The 21095-nt window shown below is 44.2% G+C and overlaps 1 protein-coding gene across 3 annotated transcripts in view; it reads left to right on the top strand.

Annotated features, from left to right (window-relative positions):
* Window positions 1-3204: 3204 nt before the first annotated feature.
* Window positions 3205-21095, top strand: part of flna (filamin A, alpha (actin binding protein 280)) — a 43715-nt gene continuing 25824 nt past the window's right edge. For all 3 annotated transcript variants that reach the window (XM_085344832.1, XM_085344831.1, XM_085344829.1), the window contains exons 1-2: window positions 3205-3496; window positions 12299-12765. In XM_085344832.1, coding sequence (XP_085200958.1) covers window positions 12396-12765 — 370 coding nt within the window. In that variant the 5' untranslated portion in view covers window positions 3205-3496; window positions 12299-12395. The remainder of the gene's footprint in view (window positions 3497-12298; window positions 12766-21095) is intronic.

Below are 21095 nucleotides of genomic sequence, written 5' to 3'. Positions count from 1 at the left end.
TTCTCTCAAACACATTATCTTTACGTACGTCTTTTCTCATCAGCGGTCCCTTCCCACTGGGAATGTCTGTCTCTTTGCCTGTGACATTTTTGGTCTGTGTAGTTGCAGCTGTACTTAAACACTGTGACTTGTCCTGCTTTAAAAGGAGCAGTCAGGCCAGCCCTGCTCCTTTTAAAGGAGGACAAGTCACAGTGTTTAGGTACAGCTGCTGAGCCCACAGTGTGTCAGACACAGCCCGACAGGAAAAACTTTATCTTTTCTTTTACAGTCTGGTGCCCAGTTGTCACACTCTTTAAGAGAGAAGCCCTTCGTGTGGCATTAGAGCTCGTTCATTCCTCAGTGACGTTGTGAGTTTTCCACAATTTTATCACACACTTTCATATCAGCTTTCACTCTTCACTGATTTAATCAGACCTCTATCACCGTGTGAAGAAGATCGGATCAGCGCTGTCTTTCTTGAGATCTGTATTTCCAGTTATGAGTCATTTATTTCTGTAGCTGCAAACAGATAACAAAGATGACGATGAATTCATTTCACAACACAGTAATGGTCCATCATATCGAAATCAACCATGAAGTATTTATAAAAGATACCGTGATGCCACTCATTAATTCTGGATTTCAGAGCCAGGAGCTTCAATTTTAGCTTTCTGGTTGCCATCCATCAAAAATAAAATAACTGAATCCGATGCACATGTTGAATTTATAATGTTCTAATAAGTTCTAAATTCATTTTTCTCTCACTGTTTAAGTAAACCTACCCCTGAAGTTATAGACTGATCATTTCTTTGATGGTGGGCAAACTTACAAACTCAGCTGGGGTTCACATCATGTTTTCCCTGACTTGACCCCTCATCTCTGAACTGTTCCTCAGACCTGATTCTGGGGACCTCTGCTGCTTGCTGTCACTCTCATCCAGTTCACTGTCCTCACCAAGGGGCTGACCTTTTGACCTTAACTGTCCAATCAAATTCTTTCCTCCCATAAAATTTCTCTTAACCATTATTGCCTAAAGACAATGACCTAACTCCACAATGTTGCCCTGAGGCAACAAACCAAGAAAGGCTGATTTAGTAAATGAATTACAACAATTAAACAACTAAAAATAGGATTCAGATGTTCTTGAACATGTGCATATTTTTTAAATATGCTTATTTCATTAAAAATGCATAAAAATGACAATAGCCTTAGCAGTAGCTAGCACTCTGTCACATGCAGATTTGGCACCAACCCCCAGGTCAAAGGTCAAACCCTCTCATCGTTTTACTGAATACCAAAGTGTTAAATCCAGAATTCAAAATCCTGCTCCTCACATACAAGGTCTTAAATAATCAGGCCCCATCTTATCTTAATGACCTTGTAGTACCATATCACCCTATTAGAACAGTTTGCACTTGTACTGTACTAGACAATACTAGAGTATTTAAAAGTAGAATGGCAGGCATACTAGTTATTATTCATCTCTGGCTCTCTTCCACAGCTTGTCGTCCTTCCAGTCTTGGCAGATGGCCCCGCCCCTCCCTGAGCCTGGTTCTGCCGGAGGTTTCTTCCTGTTAAAAGGGAGTTTTTCCTTCCCACTGTCGCCAAAGTGCTTGCTCATATGGGGTTGTTGGGTTTTCTTTGTTTTCTCTGTCTTATTGTAGAGTTTTTACCTTACAATATAAAGCATGTCTTTAGTGTGCCTCATACACCATTTAGCGTTTCAGAACACAAAGATCTTGACAGTGAAAACATTCATCTCAAGGCTTTGAATGAAACCTCAGTCAATGATGTCACAGTGGCTACACTCATGTTTTATATACAGACACAGATTTTTCTCCCTAAAACGAAACCTTTGTTTTTTGCTTCATCTGTCTTCCACTCACTTATATGCGCATGTCTGCAAGCATGTATGTGTGCGTGTGTGAACCAGTATGTATTAATCAGAGCCATATGTCTGCAGTTGTGAGCTGGTCCAGTCGATCAGTGACATCATGTGTATGCAGTTACCTCACCGCAGGCTCATCTGTAGCAGTAAACACACACACACACACACACACACACACACACACACACACACACACACACACACACACACACACACACACACACACACACACACTCACACAGATGGGACTTTGTGACCTTAAAGCACAGACTGAGCTTTTCTGTAAAGCTCTGTAACCTCCCTCCTTCGGCTCCCTCTCATCTAGGTCCTGTCCTCTCTCACACTCCATTTCTAGGAAGACAATATAGAGAAAATACCACCATTATGCAGATCACACTTCTCCTAATACATGAAGATATCCTTTTCCACTGTGACAGCTGTGACAGGCTCTGAACTTACATAAGTGGAAGAAAGTGAACTTGATGTATGGATGGAGAACATGTTCTAATACGCTTAGGAAAACTATTAAAAGATATTCCTAATGTTCCCTACATAATACACTCTCTCCGTTCTTGACTCCACTCTCACTTTCACCTCCCTAAACCTCTCTATCTCCTCCTCCCCTTCCGTCCATCCTCCCTCCAGACTGATGAACTGTGAGTAGAGGGCACAGCAGAGGCCGAACATTCTTGTTTCCTGAGCCAATGCTCAGCTGGAGAGCACTGAAACACAGTGTGTGTGTGTGTGTGTGTTCACACATACACATACAACCTCCCCATGTTGAGTCAGAGCAGGACCTGACAGAGAAACTCAGCTCCCTCAGTCTCGCTTAACAATAACAGATAAAAGGAAAGAGAGCAGGGCCTGAAAGACATATGACCACACAGAAATACCAGGCAAGACGGATGTGGAGCTTTACACACACTCACACACACACTCACACAGACACACACACGCACTCACACACACAGACATACTCACACACACATGCACTCACACACACAGACACACACACAGACATACTCACACACACGTACACACACACACACGCACTCACACACACAGACACACACACAGACATACTCACACACACGTACACACACACAGACACACACACACACACGCACTCACACACACAGACACGCACTCACACACACACACCAGCATACAATAAAAGTGGATGAGATGAGAGCAGAGCACAGACCGGTGACATCATACCTATAAAATCCAGGCGCGGTCGTGACGTCACCAAGTAAAAAAGGCAGACAGCGAGAGACAGAGAGAGAGAGAGAGTAACACCCCCAGCACCTCTGATGCTTTACCCGTTTACCAATTAAGGCTCTCACGGTGCAGACAGAGAGAGAGAGGGGGATCGAGAGGTGGAGGTAGAAAAGAGAAAAAGAGCAGAGGGACTATCTCTTTCTTTTCTTTTGCGCCACCAGTACCAATACACCCATTTCCCCCCACCGGGACTGAGCGTGGGGAGGGAGCTCCGGGACTTCGGTACGGACACACACACACATAAACACACCCTCTGTGACCACAGCAACATCTGCGCGCAGACGGAGCGGACAGAGAGGCGGAGGACGCACACACAGACGACTGAAGATCACAGGCTCCAGCACACAGGTGAGTTCGGTCCCGATGTGAGGAGGCTCCTCTCACACTGTGAGGCTTCCTGCGTGGCATGTGTGCTGAAGTTTTCTGTGTCAGCTCCGTGGGTATGTTTGCAGCGGGCTGGAGAGGCTCAGCCGTGAGTGTCCGCTGCTTCTGCCGCGGGTGCGGTGAATGGGTTTTCCTGTTAAACTTTGAAGGAGGTTCACTGGGTGCGCTTGGGGCTTGGCTGCCCTGGTGGTCCACGATTAGCCCCACGCTGTTCCTGCGTGTAAACTTTATTTGCTGGTTTTTGCGCGCGTGCACCGCAGCAGCGGACTCCCCGGTGTTACAATTAGGGGTTCCACACCAAATAAGGTCATCCGCGGCCACTGGTGCTGTTTTACCGGGGGGGCAAGTGGTGGCCGCGTGCGCCCTCCGCCGCCGGGAGCGGGAAACCGCAAGAGCACGAGCGCCGCCCGGTCCACTTTACGTTGAGGACGTTTGAAAATGACCCAAGTGTTGACCTCCCGAAGTATCAGCGATCCACTGACAGCAGCCCGACTGAAGACTCGAAACGGCAAAGTCAGCTCTAAAAGTGCACCTGTCCCAGAGTTTACTCTCTCTTGAAATAATTATTCCTTCCAGTCTCGACTCATTTGATCTAATCTGGATATTGTTCAGAAGAATGGTTGAATTTTCACGTAACACATTTCAGAAACACAGCTGGATGATCATCTAATTCTCAAAATAAGGAAAAGAAACGATAAGTTATGCAGTGTGAAGGTTAGACCCCTCCTAGTGGACCACACCTTTCATCCTGTGATAGCTGGCATAGGAAAACTGATCGATGAAAACATAAAAATAATGAGTCTGGCAATTATCAAAAAGATGCCTGCCAAGTATTTGTCAGTCAGTCGGTAATAATCATAATAAAGCTTCAGTTTCATTGAGTGCCTACACCTGATGCACATCATTGCAACATGTTTTGGTTCTTATGGTCAGCGGCTTCTCAAAGTGTGGCCAGATGGGAGGAAAGCTTTCACGCAGCTCCCATGTTCAAGGACAGCATGACCTTCGTTACACTTCATTTATCCACATTTAATAACCATACAAGCAAGGCAGCATTTCTCTTTAGTTTCAGCTCTGCTGTTCTTGACATCATTTGCAGATTAAACTGCAACAGCATTAACACATGCCACTGGAAGACTGGGAGGCTTACATCTATGTATCAGTACTTTACTATTTATAAGTTGTGATGAAGCAAACCGAACGCTCCGATCCAAGTCCAGTTTACAGTGTGGCAGTGTCCTTTCACTTAGCATTTGCAAGAAGCCTCTAAAGAACTAACTGTTGCCTATAGACATATTATATACAGTTATATAAACACAAACGTTCTTTTCAGTTCATGGCAGAGTGTAGGAGATAATCTAAGTCCAGTCCAGACAGTCATGTCCACTTCACCAGTAAGCTTCCAAAAACAGAAAAGTGCTGTCATGATGGTTGTTTGGTGATGAGACTGCAGGACCTGAATGCGCCTCTTTTGTTCTTAAATGTAACCAGTTTTTTTTTAAAGCTTTTCTGGCAGGTGATTTTACGGTGAGGTCATAACATTCCTACTGAGCTTTCATCTAAAGCGCTGTGGAGGACTGTGGGCTTCCTGTGCTCTACACAAACTCTGAGCTCCTCAGCTGACCTGTATCAGACACATCACCTTTACTTGGTTTTTACTGGTTACTAATTGTCACATACAACATGTGTGATTTAAATGAAATCAACCCCCCCCCCCCCCCCCCCCTCTCTACAGCAAATTTAAAAGTTTAGCTTTTGCCATGTGAATGCAAACTCGATGACATATTAAAACTTAAATTCCCTAAAACAGAAAAATGTATGCAGACTTGGTGTTTTTCATGCAAAAATATTATGGTTAGATAAGGCCTACAGTAAAAGTCTCGAGCCACCCCCACATTTTATTCGATTTTGTTTTTTGTGATCTTTTTAAAGTGGTCCTTAAGGGAGTACGTCTCAGATGTTAGTGTGTGGGCATTGGCTGCTTTGTCTTTCATTTTCAGCCCAGTCCTTGTGCCTGACCTTTTCTAAGCCATTTCACTGTGACCTATGATTCAATCAGGCATAAAAAAGGCAGCTAAGAATGAACCAGTGTGTGACAACACATAGTAACATTTTCATTTGTAATGCTGTTCATCTGTTAAACCATCTTTAGGCACTGTAGCAGATCCAGGAAACAGAGTTCGGTCAGGAATCAAATGGTGTTTCTGAACTAACTGATGAGCTATGTGGCCTTAAACAAAACAAAAAAATGAGTGGAGGGTAAAAAAGTATCAGGTCTGAAAAACGACATACAGCAGATGAAAAGTATGTCATAGTCATATCGTTAAGAAAGGAAAAGATCCAGCAAAGAGCTGACACTGGACCGTTTGGGTAGTTACTAAGAAGCCGTTCTTGAATAAAGGAAATGACTCTAAAGGTTGAATTATGCTAAATTACACAAGAACGTGACTAAAAATCATTGGAAACAGCTTTGATGAGATGATGACCATGATTTTGAAATACTACAGTGAGTGTCTACAGATGTCTGTCACACATGGTGGAGGCTCTGTCATGGTTTGGGACTGGTGGTCCAGACTTAGGGTCTTTTTTAAAGAGAAGAATGTCTGGCTCCTTACCATCAGATGTTGATCCATCATGCAATTCCATCTGGAAAGCATCCGATTAGCAACAGCTTAATTTTTCAGCATGCGATCCCAAACACACTGTCAACAAAGTAAAAGCAAAGCTGAACAGAGAAATACACAGTGGTGGACTGGGCTCCAGACTTCAGCATTATTGAAGAAACGTGGGGTCACCTTGAACAGCATTCGGTTTGTAAAGAAGACTTTGAAACGTCCCCCAAGAAACTACTCCTAAATACTACTTAAGGAAATCACAGAAGGCTTGAATAAGAGAGTTCAGACTGTGTTGAATAAAGCTGATCACACCAAATATTGCCTTCCAAGCTCGTTAGGATTCTCAGGTTTTGTCTCATATACTGTGTTTCTATATATGTTCACTTTCAGATGTCTCAGTTAATTTCCTAGCAAAATATATCCAGTGAGTGGCAGCTTAAGACTTCTGCATACCACCCACTGTCTTTATATTTAATCAACTTTCAGAAAGTTTTTCTATAGGTATCTATAGATACATTTGTTTTTGTTAAAAAAGTTGTTTAAAGGCAAAGATCCAATTAAATCCACTAAAATGAGAGGTATTAAGCTAAGCGAGTTAGCTTTTCCACAGTTTGAGGACCTATGGCTGTCCTAGCATGGCTGTTCTAGCATGGCTGTCCTAGCATGCCTCCCCTAGCATGCCTCCCCTAGCATGGCTTAGCGGCGGGGTCAGTAGCCGCTGTTTGGGTCAGGTGTAGCCAGCACACCACAGATGTCAGGCCAAAGACTTCCTGTTCTGTGCAGCTATTAGTATTTGCAACGCCAACTAAAAAAGGACAATGAAAGCTAAACTGTTGATGCTTTCGAGGCTTATAACTTCCTCTTATGATTTACAAATGGATTCACCTGCATGCAGACAAACACCAGGCAAATGTGGTACTACTCAGACTGACTGGATTTCTGCCTCTCTCTCATAAATATAAAGATGTATATACTGTGAAGACAAAAGAGGATGCTGGTGTGGTTCATCTGATGTAAACATCTCAATCAAACGTGTCCTTATTTGACATGTCTTGTCCTACTTTCAGCTAACAAGTGCCACCGTTACCACACTGTCTACAGAAACTGGAGGGGAAAACCATAATTTAGGTGTAATCTCTGCTTCTGACTGGCTGTCTCCACACTGTCTTGCATGTAATGTGGCTGGCAGTGTTATCGCGTGCAGTGTTACATTTCCTGTGCTGAGTTTTGCTCTGCTCATGCTTGTGGCTGATTGGGTGGGGTAAGTGATGAGAAGCTGAAGCTGGGACAGGCTGGTGCTATACAGCTATATAAGATTCACTCAAGTGGAGACTGAGTCGACACCTTTCTGTGGACTAGAGCTTATATTCGATATTTGTATGAAGACACACACACGCACACAAACACACACGCACACACACAAACACGCATGCACACACACACACACACACACACACATATATACCATGCCCCATAGACAGGTCGATAGATTTCACATTTGACTATTTGATGAAAAATACTACAAGACATCCGAAGCTCTTCCCTTCTTCTATTTGTTCCATAAATCAGTGGTTTTCATCTCTCAGGTCTTCACTCGTACCTCTGTCTTAGCACTACAGCCTCTGGGTTTCGTCTCGGCCGATTCAGGGAATGAGGCATATACTCCTGCACAAGCAGAGAATAACAGTGCCACATTTAGTTCTGCAACCTTCTGTTGGATTTGGCTCACTGAAATCCTTTCTCAACACTGACGTGGTCAGGTTGTGTTTTTACAGCACTCATTCATGTTCTTACCTTATTGTCTTTGAGCTTAGAGTCTAAACTGAGGTCCTGATGTGTGGGTAAGAAGCTTGAATGACACATTTTTCAGTCTGTCTTGAAGCATTAGTTAGATTAACACTGATGCAGCTTTTGGGCACTTTAATGAAGTGATTTTAAGTGATTTTCTAATTAAATTTGTGTGGTGGTGGCAAAGTCCTCAACAGCACTCAGCAGAGGAGGCTGCTGTACATTTGAACTCAGTGATGATGTCACAACAATCAGTATAAAAAGTGGATACGTCCAAAAAGCAAATAATTGGAACACTTCCAGGACAGAGAAGTGTAGTACCATAATCAAATGCTAGGGGGAGACAAAGGACAAGCGAGAGAGCTCAGTCTTGCCTTGGTGAGCTCTTGCCGTCCCGCCCTGCGTGTTGTCTCCTGTTTATTTTCTAAATTCCTCTGGAACAATAGGCCTCTATATGTGCTGGATATTCTGCCAGCTTTCTCGGCTTTCACTTACTTCCAGGCAGAACTTCATTGAGCTCTCTGGCATGAACAAACCACAGATTACCCCCCTCCAAGCCTTTCCACTCCAAGCATCTATTCACTTCTTCTTTCTGGTACATTGTGTTTATTTGGCCTGTTTTCTGCTCTGCCACTGTTGTCGCACATTGCACACTGTAAAATGATGTGAATTACACAATTAAACCAAAACGATCTAATTGTATCGTTCGATTCTTTAAGTGACCACAGGATGATAGAAGCATGCTGGTGCCACTCGGTGTGTGTAGCATTAACGGGACGCTTTTATTGGGGTGTTATTAAGTCTGGAGGCTCCGTGGTTGTTATGGGGGTGAAGAGCATTCTTCAGATTCTCCTTTGACCAGACACACACACACACACACACACACACACACACACACATACACACACACACACACAAAGGCCAAGCATTCTTGATGGCTGCTGGCCGCACTTTGGCTCCTGGCACTGAACTCCTTATTTAGTCAAAAAGCTGCAGAGTCACATCCAAGCCCATCTGTAGAGCTACTGCTGGTGTGTTACTCACAGGAAAAAAAGGAATTTAAAGGTCAGGGTACACAGATAATACTGACGTCCTGCTTAGAATACATAATCAGATGTTGGACACTACAAAGCAACAGAAACCACTGAGCTACAAATCTGGTAGTTCATCAAACGTCCTGTTCAGTCCTGCTGGTCACACTTTGGAAATAAGTTGCTAATATGTCCGTATCTTATTTATGTGAATATGAATGCTGTACTTTAGACTTTTGGCCACCATGATGCCTTTTGCTTTGAGGAGCCAAAAGTGGCCATATTTAAACTCACCTTTAAAGGGTGAAGTGCCCAGTTCCCAACTAATAGTAACAAGCCTGTTTAGCAAGCTTCAACCATAAGTTGTATGTGAAGGAGTGGACTAACAAAAACCTCTGACACATTGCACTGCACCACAACAGTGGTACAGACTTATTATTTGTCAGATAATTTCATTCAAAAACCACAAGAAGCACCCATCTGATGGCATAAAGCACAGAGCTTTCATGTTATAGCTTGGCTGTAGCTCAGGTGGTACCTTCCGATCTACTGATTGGAAGGTTGGTGGTTCGATTCCTGGCTTCCCCTAGTCTGCATGCCAAATATCCTTAGGCAAGATACTGACCCCAAATTGCATGAGTGTGTGTGAATGTTACTTAGAAAGCACCTAGAAAAATGTGCTTGTGCGAATGGGTGAATACACAAGTTGTGTAAAGCGCTTTGAGTGCTCAGAAGAGTACAAAAGCGCTATATAAGAACGAGTCATTTTAGAAGCATATTTGCATCAGACTGCTAAGTGGACTGCTAAGTTATCAGCTATGGTTAGTACGGTTGGTTAGACAGTTGCATACATGAACTGCAATGCGCAGGCACGCATATCTGCTGGTGAGGTGAAAAAAAGTGGAGCAGCAACATCGCGAATCATCAGCAAAGATTTTTTTTTTGTTAGATGATCCCTTAAAAATGCTTAAAAGACACCAGAGCACATAGTCAACACGTCCCATTCACAGGTATCTGCCCGTGCCAGCACACCAGTGGATTACCCACGTCTGATTTAACACTTAACAAAATGTAAATGGATCAGATCTACCCACTGTACAGTTTTTATGAAAGAAACTAGCACTATAGAGACCTCCATCACCAGGCTGTGATGGTGTTTATTTCTATTATGAAATCAAGCAAACTGTGTGGAGGGACGAGCTTTTCGAGACTGTGCCCATTAGAGGAAGAACAGTTTTGGCCATCAGCTTACTTCCTTACCTCTGAAGGTCAAAGCAGTCACAGAGCAGCGTGCATGGAGCTGGTGAGAAACTGTAAGCTTCCTTGGTGACCAGTATAGTACCTCACCATGCCAGGCTGACAGCTGCCAACTGTTCACCTCAAAGCTTGCTTGATGCTTCGTTATAATATTGGCCATCATATTTTTTTGGTAATCCTAAAAAGAGCAATCAGCACGTGTCTCCAATGCAGAAGACAAAGTGATGAAAACAGTCGATCCAGGCTCTTATCAGACTTCATCATTAGCCTAACATGTGTTAGTGTAGAGCACATAGCTGATCTGTGATCACGCTGCTGGGCCAGTACAGCACACTGGTCCACAGTCCTGTCTTTACTGACGGGGCTGCACACACAGCACAGTGATGTCACACACAGACGAAGGCAGAGGTTCACACTGTGCGCTCAAATGCACAAATAAGCACACTGTCCATGCTTGCACAAAAAAGGAAAGTTGAACAACACTGAATGCATTCCAACGCACACAAACAAACAACAGTGAGTCTCTGATCTGCTTATCCTTCCAGATAGCTTAAATATTTACTTCGCCTGGGACCCCGAGCACAAGATGAGCTCATATCCTCACAGGGACCGTGCAGTACGTCTGCTGGAAAATCTGTTTGTCGAGCTCTGAAAACAGCCCCTCTGCTTCTGTAGCCACAGCATAGCATTAGGGATAAAGGTCCGGGGGGGGGGGGGGGAGGTGTTATGTCCTCGAAGGAAATACTTGTGGGTATTTGTAAAAACTGAATTAAGATGACAATATTAAGAGTTTTAACTTTATGGCACCATTAAGCTTCATTTTTAAAAACAGCAAAAAACTGCAGCGAAAACTTAGAAGACGTACAGTCAGAAACACTCCACTGCAGCTTACAGAGCAGCTGTACTTTGTAAATTTGAATCATAATAACAGCATTGATTATTGGATTTATTTGGGGGGAGCTATAGCAATAATGCTAGTTAGATTCAGCTAAACTTGTTTGCTGTCTGAAACCATTTTGGAAACTCAGACAGGAGCACAACCAGGTGTGAGACAAACATAAGGTTATCATATGTGACACAGTGATACAGTTCAAAGCACACACGGACAGAAACAAAGTTGCAGGTATTCAAATAAAAACTTTAATAACAAGTAAAAAGGAGCTAAAACACAGAAGGAAACAACAGCTGAGGCTGAGCAGGTGAAATCACTCAGGCTCTAATGAGGGCAGGTCAAAGAAGGGAGCAGGTGAAACCCACAGGAGGAACTAACGGTGTGCAAACTGTCACATAGTCCCACAATGGGACGCTAGGAGGTCCAGGATAAGGACAGTCTTTGACAAACACACATGAAGACATTACAAAGACTACGGAGGTAATTTCACTGCTTTCTGATTTTTCAGTGACATCACAGTCGTTGTTTCCTCCACACAATACTGCCGGCACGTTGTGGCCTGATGGTTATGATCATTGGTGTTTGTCCTGGTGTAGCCAGCGCTGTCCATTAGTTTGGGGACAGTTTAATGTACCCATGACTGTTAGCTTCAGACAGGAGCCTGTTTACAAAGGTGCTTCAGCGGAGGACAAACCGAACAATGACTCTCAGACTACTCGTACTTCTGACTTGAAGCTGCAGCTTGAGGTTTCTGTCAGCCCGGAGCTCTTTCTCTGGACACCGCTAACTGTCTTCGTTAAAAATGGCTAAATGTTCAAACACAGAGCAGCTGTTCTGACTGCAATGAGTTAAACTCGGTAGTAAAATTAGCGAGATGCTCGTTTGCTGTTAAACATGGCGTAAAGTTAGAATGTGAACAAGTTTCAGGTTTCTTACACCTCAACCGCCCCAACACAGGACATTTGGGTTTCCTTAGCTGAGCCAGGCATAAGTTTGGGACACAGTCTAACGGGGCTAAATACCATTCTTCGTATTTGTTTCCCATTTTTTTCCTGATTGTAACACGGATAATGAAGCTGACTCGTCCCTTTCCGTCCTCAGCCGCCTACTTTCTTTGCGAAACTTGTGTCTCTAGGCTGTTAGTAACTGTTCTCTGCTCTCTTTTTCTTTTCTCCACAAACAGAGCTAGAAAGTGAGAAAGGGAAGATTGAGAAGACTCCACCCAGGGCGAAGGAAAAAAAGAGAAGCCAGCGAACCAGGAGACAGCCGAGACCATAAAAATGAGTGGTTCCCACCCCCGGCTCCACCAGAGCGCCGCGCCCGCTCCAAACGCTCTCTCCGCGGACAAGGACGCAGAAATGCCCGCTACAGAGAAAGACCTGGCCGAGGATGCGCCGTGGAAGAAGATACAGCAGAACACTTTCACCCGCTGGTGTAACGAACACCTGAAATGCGTCAACAAGAGGATCGGCAACCTGCAGACGGATCTCAGCGACGGGCTGCGGCTCATCGGGCTCCTGGAGGTCCTGTCTCAGAAGAAAATGTTCCGAAAGTACAACCAGAGGCCCACCTTTCGCCAGATGCAGCTGGAGAACGTGTCGGTGGCTCTGGAGTTCCTGGACAAGGAAAACATCAAGCTGGTGTCCATAGGTGGGTCCGATAAGTGTGTGTGAGTGCCAGGACGCGTGATTGATCCAGCTTTACTCCAACAGGCTTCTGGAAATGTTTGCTGTTCCTAAAGAAGTGGTCACATTTGATTGCACTGTAGTAAATGGTGATCATTTTAAGAGCAGCCCACGACCGTGGGGCGCAGGAAAACCAGTTATGGAGCCCACTAGAATATTTTCTGTAACAGAAGTGTTTAAACGCGCACCAGCATTTCTGAAAGGGTTTTCAGTGAGGCAGCAGGCGTCTCCCTCGGGTGACCGGGGGCGCAGGGCTTTTGTCTCGGTCTGTTCAGGTTTGAGGCCGATTGTTTTGGGAGGAGGGGGTCTGACTGTGCTGTGGGGTCGGTGGGTGGGGTGTTTTCAACCGCCTGAGCCGGCCGGGCCTGTGAGAGCCACGCTCTGTGGGCCTGCCCCAGACCTACTGTGTGTGTTGATGTGGTGGGGAGAGCTCGGGCTGGTGCTGGACTGCAGCAGACAAAGTTTGAATTGGCTCTGCCTACATGCAGCTGCATGCCTGCTCACAGCGCTACTGATGTTCTGCTTTCTCATATTTCTCCCAGAACAGTGCAGATGTCACACAGCTGAGTCCTCACTATAGTTCATTATGCAGGGTCTGTAAGAGCAAATGCAATGCTGCCTCATCACCTGGAGTAAAGACAGTCTGTAACAGTGTTATCTACAGAGTCTGTGGGTGGAAATGCGTGATAGCTCTGTGACTCAGACATGAGTGGGTCTTTGTCATCTCTGGTGTCTGGCTCACTTGGTTTCCATGAACACGCTCCTGCCTCCAGCTGCTCTGCAGGGGAGACGATGGGTGGCTCTAAATTTGGGAGGTGCTGCTGCAGAAATTGCGGTTGACAATTTTAAAGTACACATCTGATACACTCTTCACACACATCACCCTCATTTTCTCAATACATGCAGCAGTTTGTGTTTTACTGAAAGCAGTGCTTTGCTGGTATTTAGGGCGAAGCACGAGTGAGCCTCTGTTTGTTCCTCCTGCTGACTCACTCATCCTTAGCTGCTCTTTGACTCATTCCATCTGAAGATGAGAGAGGAGCCTGCTTTTCTTTTACTTCCTCCTTTCATTGCAGAAAGTGGACACACCCAGGCAGCAAGGCTCACCACAAATTGCCAAACTGACATCTCTTCAGTGTGATGCACATGCTCTCTGCTTCTCTGGGCTTTATTCTTGTTGTTCTTTGCCCAGTTTGGGTTTTCAGCATATTTTCTCGCTGATAACTTATCAGGTTTCCTTTCATCTTGCATCTTGATGGCCACACCTCTTTCATTTCTCTTTTCACTTGTCTTTTTCTCATTTACTGAAAATGCAACAGTTTCCAAATAACAGCTGTGTGTTGTGGAGCAGTCCATCCAACCCCAGAGACGCAGGTGTCCAGTGTTTCTTATTTTACAGCGTTGCACTGGAGGAAAAGGCAAACGTGTCCTCACTGAACTCGACAGACGTTCAGTACGTGACCTATAACTTGTTCAGTCCAAGAATAAAAACTAGAATAGCTCCGAGTGATTAACTGTTATCTCCTACACGGCCTTGGTGTAGCTCTGTCTGGAATAACGACTCCTCCCCCTTTAAGCCCACTTTGTTCTGATTGGCTGTCCTTATCCACAGTCTTATTTTGGGCTACTGTGCTTGCTTGAGATTTTCATGTGTGAGATTCTGTCTTTCTCACTCGGGCTTCACTCTGCTCTCAATATGAAGAGCGAACGTCAGCACAAACTCCCATTCTCGTACACGCCCTCTCAAAGCCTCTAACTGGGAAGTATTACAGGGATTTAATGGAGTGCAGGCTACAAATAAGAGACGGGATAATCATTTTGTGAAAACAGAACTATCATATTCGGTACTTTGGTATTTTCTGACAGCTGATATTTTCAGCATAAGCAGGATTTCAAGAATTTTTTCTTTTTTTATGTAAATGTCTGACTCTGGCTGCATGTCAGCAGCAGGTAGAGCACGATTTGACAAACACCGTGCTGTAACAATCAGTGGATTTCTGTTCTGTCAAATCATTTTTTTTATATTTTTATTTTTTATTTTTTTTTAATGCCAGATTTTTGACTCTGACACAAAGCGAAGGAGAGATGCACCAGCAGCAGAAAGTGTCACTGTTTCTACAGTCAGCTTTTTGAACCTCTCTAAAGATTGGTTATCACCTTTCAGCATGCTGCCTCAGTCTGACAGTAAAATAAATGAACTTTGCTTTTTGGGAAGGGCGACATTAGAGAGGCTGAAACTAATGTTGCTGGTTTAAAGGCAGAGGCTCCGTGGATGGGCTGCAGGAGATGTATCTGGAGAGGGCCGACCGGTACTGAGCTCTGTTACAAAGGGCTCTCCTTCACCGGCTGAGCCAGGCTGTTTGGCAAACGCTCCTCTTACAGATATGTCATGTTCTTCTTTGCACAGGAAATGCAACACTGGGACCAGCAGCGTGTCAGCTTTAGTCTGATGGTTTTTCTTTTTTCCCTTTAGGCTAACTTTACTGAAAGGTTAACAAAATCAGTCTAGCAGAATCTCCCATAGAGATGCTGTGTGTCTTTTAATCCACCTTACAGCAACAGACTAAGATTCCCAGATTTATTAACCAATAATAATATTGGTCAAATGGACTTATTACACATCTTTGGCTGTAAAGTTTAAAAAATCATCACTTTTCAGGAACAATGTAAATATTCTGAAAAACGAAATGTGAAGCAAAGATGGTCAGTTCTGCTTTGTGTGTTCAGACATCAGTAGGTTGTGACTAGAGCAGGGCGATATGGCCAAAAATATTTATCACGATATATATTTGAAAATTTGCGATAATGATATAACCGACGATATAATTGATGCGAGACAAAATACAACTCCACAACATTACTAGCGCAAAAAGACAACCTTCCATTTATTTTCACTTAAACAAGAAGCTGGTTTTTATGTACATTAAAGCTTTATAAAAATGTAACAGTGCAAATGCAAATTCCTTGCTGAAAGTTTAACCAAAAGGCATTTCCAGTAGAAATGGGCTGACATATCCTGAGCACAACCATGTATAATATCCACTGAAGTTAAAAAGAGGTGCTTTGCAACATTAAACTGCAGTGTGCAGTACGTATTTTTCGGACCGTAAGGTGCACGGGATTATAAGGCACATTAAGCGAAACAAAGCAGTCAGATAAATCAAACTTTATTAAACTCATTCTTCTTGCTTCCTCCACTTCTGTGCCATTGATTCATTAATGTTGAATTCTCTGGCAGCTGCTCTATTCCCATGTTGTTGCAGTATATTAATGACTAACCTCGTATTGTGGATGGATTATCTCAGTTGTTCTCCTGACTGAAGTTTGGTCCGTTTACAGCATCCTGCCATGTGATTGCATTTGTCTCTAACCATGAGGAACCTTCACGTTAACTTTTATAAGTGGAAAAGTGTTAGTGTTCGTCCTCCAGCTTCACTGTTTATGTTATGCTAATATAGCTGTGTCGCTAGCGATCACGTAGCACATCATTATATACTAGCTAGCCCAACTTCAGTAACCCTACAAACGTCACTGCTGTTTAGTTTCCTGTCTTCATTTATGTTGGAAGTGATAGCAGAGCTGTACGTTTGATTTTTTTCAGAAATCTCTCAGAACATGCAATATCATGCTTAGGTAACTAGCGAAACTAGCGAGCTAACTTCCGCTAACTTCCGCTAACTTCCTGCTAACTTCTAACTCCGTTAAATGTAATACATTTTGTTTTCATGGATGCCTGGAAGTTAAACTTTATAGTTACACCTGGTAAAGCAGCAATGCTGATCGTTTTATTAAAGATGAAAGAATTTAGACAGTTTTTAACTCTAAGTGACGCTGCAGTGTTGTTTGACCTGAAGTTACGGAGTTTAGGACCCAGATTACTCCCAGATTTAAGAGCATCTTAGTCCGACAAATACGACAATAACAACGGCCGCTTGCATGTTCTGCAAAAAAATGTGCTTTGTCGTGTATCTGACGGACAAACACCAAACCAGTTCCACATCACGGAAGTTGCACCATTTTTACAAACCAATTCTGGTTCATCTGTTTCACTCAACAATCGGCCATGTGCGTATGAAAACAAAGGCACTGCGCATGCGCGTTTTACTCCCATTCTATCGCGATATTTCATTTTCCTATCGTTGCCTAACATTATACCGGTATTACCGTGAACGGTATAATATGGCCCAGCCCTAGTTGTGACTGTGACACTAAACATGCCTGTAAAGCTCGTCTTCTGATCTTTGCTGAACCATTTGAGTTTTGTCTGTAGGACAAACCAGAAGAGTCGCTTTCACTTAAACAGAACTTGTCAAATGGGCCTGCTGACAGTAAATCCACAGGAGATAAATGGTTAAAGGAGACTCTTCCTGCCAAACCTTGTTTGCTCCTTCAGCTGTAAACATGGTGCCTTTGCATGTGTGGTTCGCATCGCTCGTGTTCCTGCACGGCTCGGCCAGCATGGTATACGCCACAGTGACAGAGTCCAGACTTCACTGTAACCAGGCTCCAGCCTAACAGGTAATCTCTCTGACAAAGCCCCACATGATCTGGCAGCAGCAGCAGACTCATGACTACTGATGAATCCAAAGACCTAACATGGGTTCAGTCACAGAGGCTGCCAGCAGCAGGCAGTGGTGTTAGCAGTGATCCAACAGCACATCTCATGCAGTCGTTTAGTTTGCTGTGACTATAGAACATCTTACAAGCATCTTCTGTATAAATCTTTAGTTGTGAGGAAATTCCTGTTGCATCCTTGTGCAAAGACGGTGTAAGTGATTGTTCCCCTGCCCTCATCACACCCATGTTTGTACAAGCTTCATCCTATTTGTGTCTAAGTGAAATGGAGCTTTAACAAACATTAGCTGTTCAGCAGATTAAGACTTGTTGTCCTCATCAAATATTCCTCTGTTTGTGCAGAGGTTCATTCTCCATCATCATCATGTCGGCAGCATCTCTGTTCCAGCCCGTCAGCCAAACCCAGATTTGAAACCCTGCTTTGTATGAACTTGACTGAGCCTGTGCAGAAAATGCAGAAACGGTGCATGAGTGAATGTTGTGCCAAGCTCTTCCAGGCTTGGTGTGGAATCATCTTCATAAATTGCAGCTTCCTTGTGTCTGCTGGTAGTGGAGGTAAGCAGGTTGAGACAGACGCCTGTGTAGTAATAGCCAGCTGCTCCCTCCTGTTATGCTGTCCCATGATAATGAAAAGTTTTATAGAAGTGATCCCAGGACGATGAAGCATTTAAGGAAGTTTGTTACAACTGTAAGGTGCTGCTTGCACGTGTTCCTTAGATGATTGGGAAACATCAAAGCACGTAAAGATGTTTAATTGCTGTATACAACAGATATGTGATTTTGCACAATTAAGTTTCATACTGTCAAACATTAACTTCCCTCTGCCATGTTTCTACTTTTGCAACTTGGATGTCCACACAGTGTGGCACCATGGCTCTACAAATAACCTGAGGAAATGGGTGCCAATTTAAGCCAGTGTTGTTGATCTCTGACATTAACCAAAGAGAAGGTGTTTAAAGAGCCATGTGATGGAGATGGATACGTTTCCTTGGTTAAAGTCAGATTCTCCTGGCTGCAGTGACACCTGAGCTGCTAGATGGAGCAAACTGGCACATTCAGTCTTATTGCTCATTAGCCAACATATGAAGCTACACTGATGCTTGTGGCTGCATCAGTTATCAGCTTGGTGGAAAACTATTTGAAACTTGGACCATGTTAATAAGCAGAATTCAGCGAGTGGTGGGTTCCTTTTTGAAGTTAAGCTACTCCCAAAACCCGGAAAACTCCTGTTTTGGTCATAACATGAGTGCTGCACAGTTCCACTGGGAACGCTCACTCACCAGTTTAGCCTGCTGTGTTCGGATGTTATGATCTTAAATGTAATCTTTCAGAAACATGACGATGAAGGAAAGGAGAGCCTTTGGTGATGAGGGCAGAGAGGAATGCAGGTCGGGCTGCGATAAGCTCTTAGCCACTCAGTTGGGTCAAAATGGATCACTTCCTGCCAGCTCATTATCATTAGCACAACTTCCTGTCTGCACAGGCAGAGGGGGTTGGTCATGTGGATCCTGGAATTAGCAGAGTGTGTTCCCATTCAGTCCAGAGGTATTCTGGCTATTCCATTACATCATATTTGGAAAACTGCCACAACTCCCCATGCCTCATGTTCAAACTCAACAAGCACTTTTTCCAGCACACATTTAAACTGCACATAAACAGCAGACACATTGTTTTTCATAGATAATGTCTTATGTTACTGTTGTTATTACGATGTCATCGAGGGAATAATCAGTACTTTAATAGTACTTCTCAGCGGTTTCCAGGAAACGCTTGTATTGTGTTCCATCATTTGACATGGTACCCATGTCCTCCCTCACCTCCTGATCATCCTTTTGTCCAAGGCCATTTTCTCTGCTTGCTTCACTCAGATGAACACATCCCATCCTCAGTGTGTGCTGCTGTCAGTGCAGCCTTATAAAAATGTCCCATGCAGCACTTTCACTCCCCGCACCTTTTTTCTTTCTTTCAGACCTCCGCCCCTTCTGCCTCTTTCCTTCCCTGTCCGTCCTGCCTCCTCCCCTCCCTGTCTGTAACCAGAGCCCAGGGAATTGGGGGTGGTGGGGGGGCCCTGCCAAATCCAGTGTGCTTCTGCCCTTTTAAGGCTAAAAAACCAGGAGGAACTTTTTTTTTTTTTTTTTTCCCCCCAGCTTAGGGAGTGCTGAGGGGAGGGAGGATGAGTGGAAGGAGTAGAAAGGAAGAGGAGGAAGTGTAGTAGCTCCAGTGTGGCTTGGTGCAGTCAGAGGAAGAAGTGGGAGGGGAAGAACAGCTGCAGGCCACAGATTTCAGCATTTGGAGCTTTTAGCCTAAACTCTGTATAACAATAGATTACATTTAGTGTATTGGTATATGTGGGCCAGCATGAACAAAGCAAATGACTTTATTTTTAAGCTTTATTATGAATGTCTTTTCTTCAGTCTCCCTGTGACTGCAGTTACATTCTCAGCAGCTGCTCTGTTTCCTCTGCTGCACGACTCCAGATTAACCACGAACTCTGACATCAAACTGATGAGTTTCAAGTCTTTGTGAATCAACATAACGCTCATTTTGGAAATGATGGTCCCATTGTTTCTCAGTGGGACTTCAACACTAATCTTTTTATTTTTTCCTCATATGTATGTTACACATACACGTATGGTCATGTGACATGTTAAGAATTTCATTAAAATTCCTTTCCACATGTGAGCTGGAGATGATATTATGAACGTACAGAGATGGTGACAGTCATGCTACGGTTACACTTCATCATTATTGTGTAAGGATAACATGGCCGGGAGAGGCCTCGGGACTGCTGCTTGTTCTTCAGTTTACAAGCTCTCAGGACTAATCGGCTCCAGATGTTGCTGTACAGTCTGAACCGTGCAGAGCGCTCTCGCTCCCCGTGGTCTCGTTGCTGAGACCAGGTCAGGGTACAGGTCACGGGTTGTGATGATGTCATGTAATGCCACAGGAGGGCTGTGGAGGGGCTGCTGCAGTAACGATGAGCCATACCAATGAATCATGGGAGTTTTAGGAGTAAAAAGACCACAGACACTCCATACGGTAGCCTCCGTGGTACACACAAGCTTGTTGCAGGGGGTGTATGAGTCAGCAGAGGGGGGAGTCTGTGGCAGCATGTGTCCATATATGGGCTCTGTCAGGCTTGGTGAGCTGTGCTCTGCTGGGAATGCTGGCAGATTCCTTGAATGTTTAGTGGCTTTTGTGTGTGCAAGACATGAATCAAAGACACAGACTCAGAGCTGAATGAAGTCCTAACAATATTCCTTTATAGGGGACTGTCGTGTTGAACTAAAAGCAGCAGATTGTGTTCTCTTAATTGTACAAGTACTAAAACTAGTAGTGTTGTGTCTCTGCTGGGATGGCTGGCAGGCTGACACGCCTCTACTTAGCTGCTCTGCATTCTTGCTACACGTACCAACCTGTGGTCTTATTCAGACTCTGCTATCAGTACTAATAACAGTTTATAAGTCCTGGGTTTATCTGTCCCTAGGCAACATATCTCTGCACCCCTCCGCCGCTGCCTCTTTGCTTCTTTCTCAAAGTTCCCACAGTAGCTGGCCATCCAAGCATCTGATCCAGTTCTGTTTGATCACCCCTATGGAGTGTCTCTCACCCACCCACGCCAAACAGAAGGCAGCTGACATGTCATGTAGAGCAGCCATGGCTGCTCGAGAGCATGCTTTTCTGTTGGCGCATGGATTCAGACGAGCAGCCAGCTAAGAC

This window comes from Diplotaxodon limnothrissa, linkage group LG20 (assembly GCF_057381915.1).
Source record: "Diplotaxodon limnothrissa isolate DT_005_m linkage group LG20, D_limnothrissa_male_GT1.1, whole genome shotgun sequence".
NCBI lineage: Eukaryota > Metazoa > Chordata > Actinopteri > Cichliformes > Cichlidae > Diplotaxodon > Diplotaxodon limnothrissa.
The sequence above is the reverse complement of the archived record's forward strand: the minus strand, read 5'-3'. Positions and strand labels throughout refer to the sequence as shown.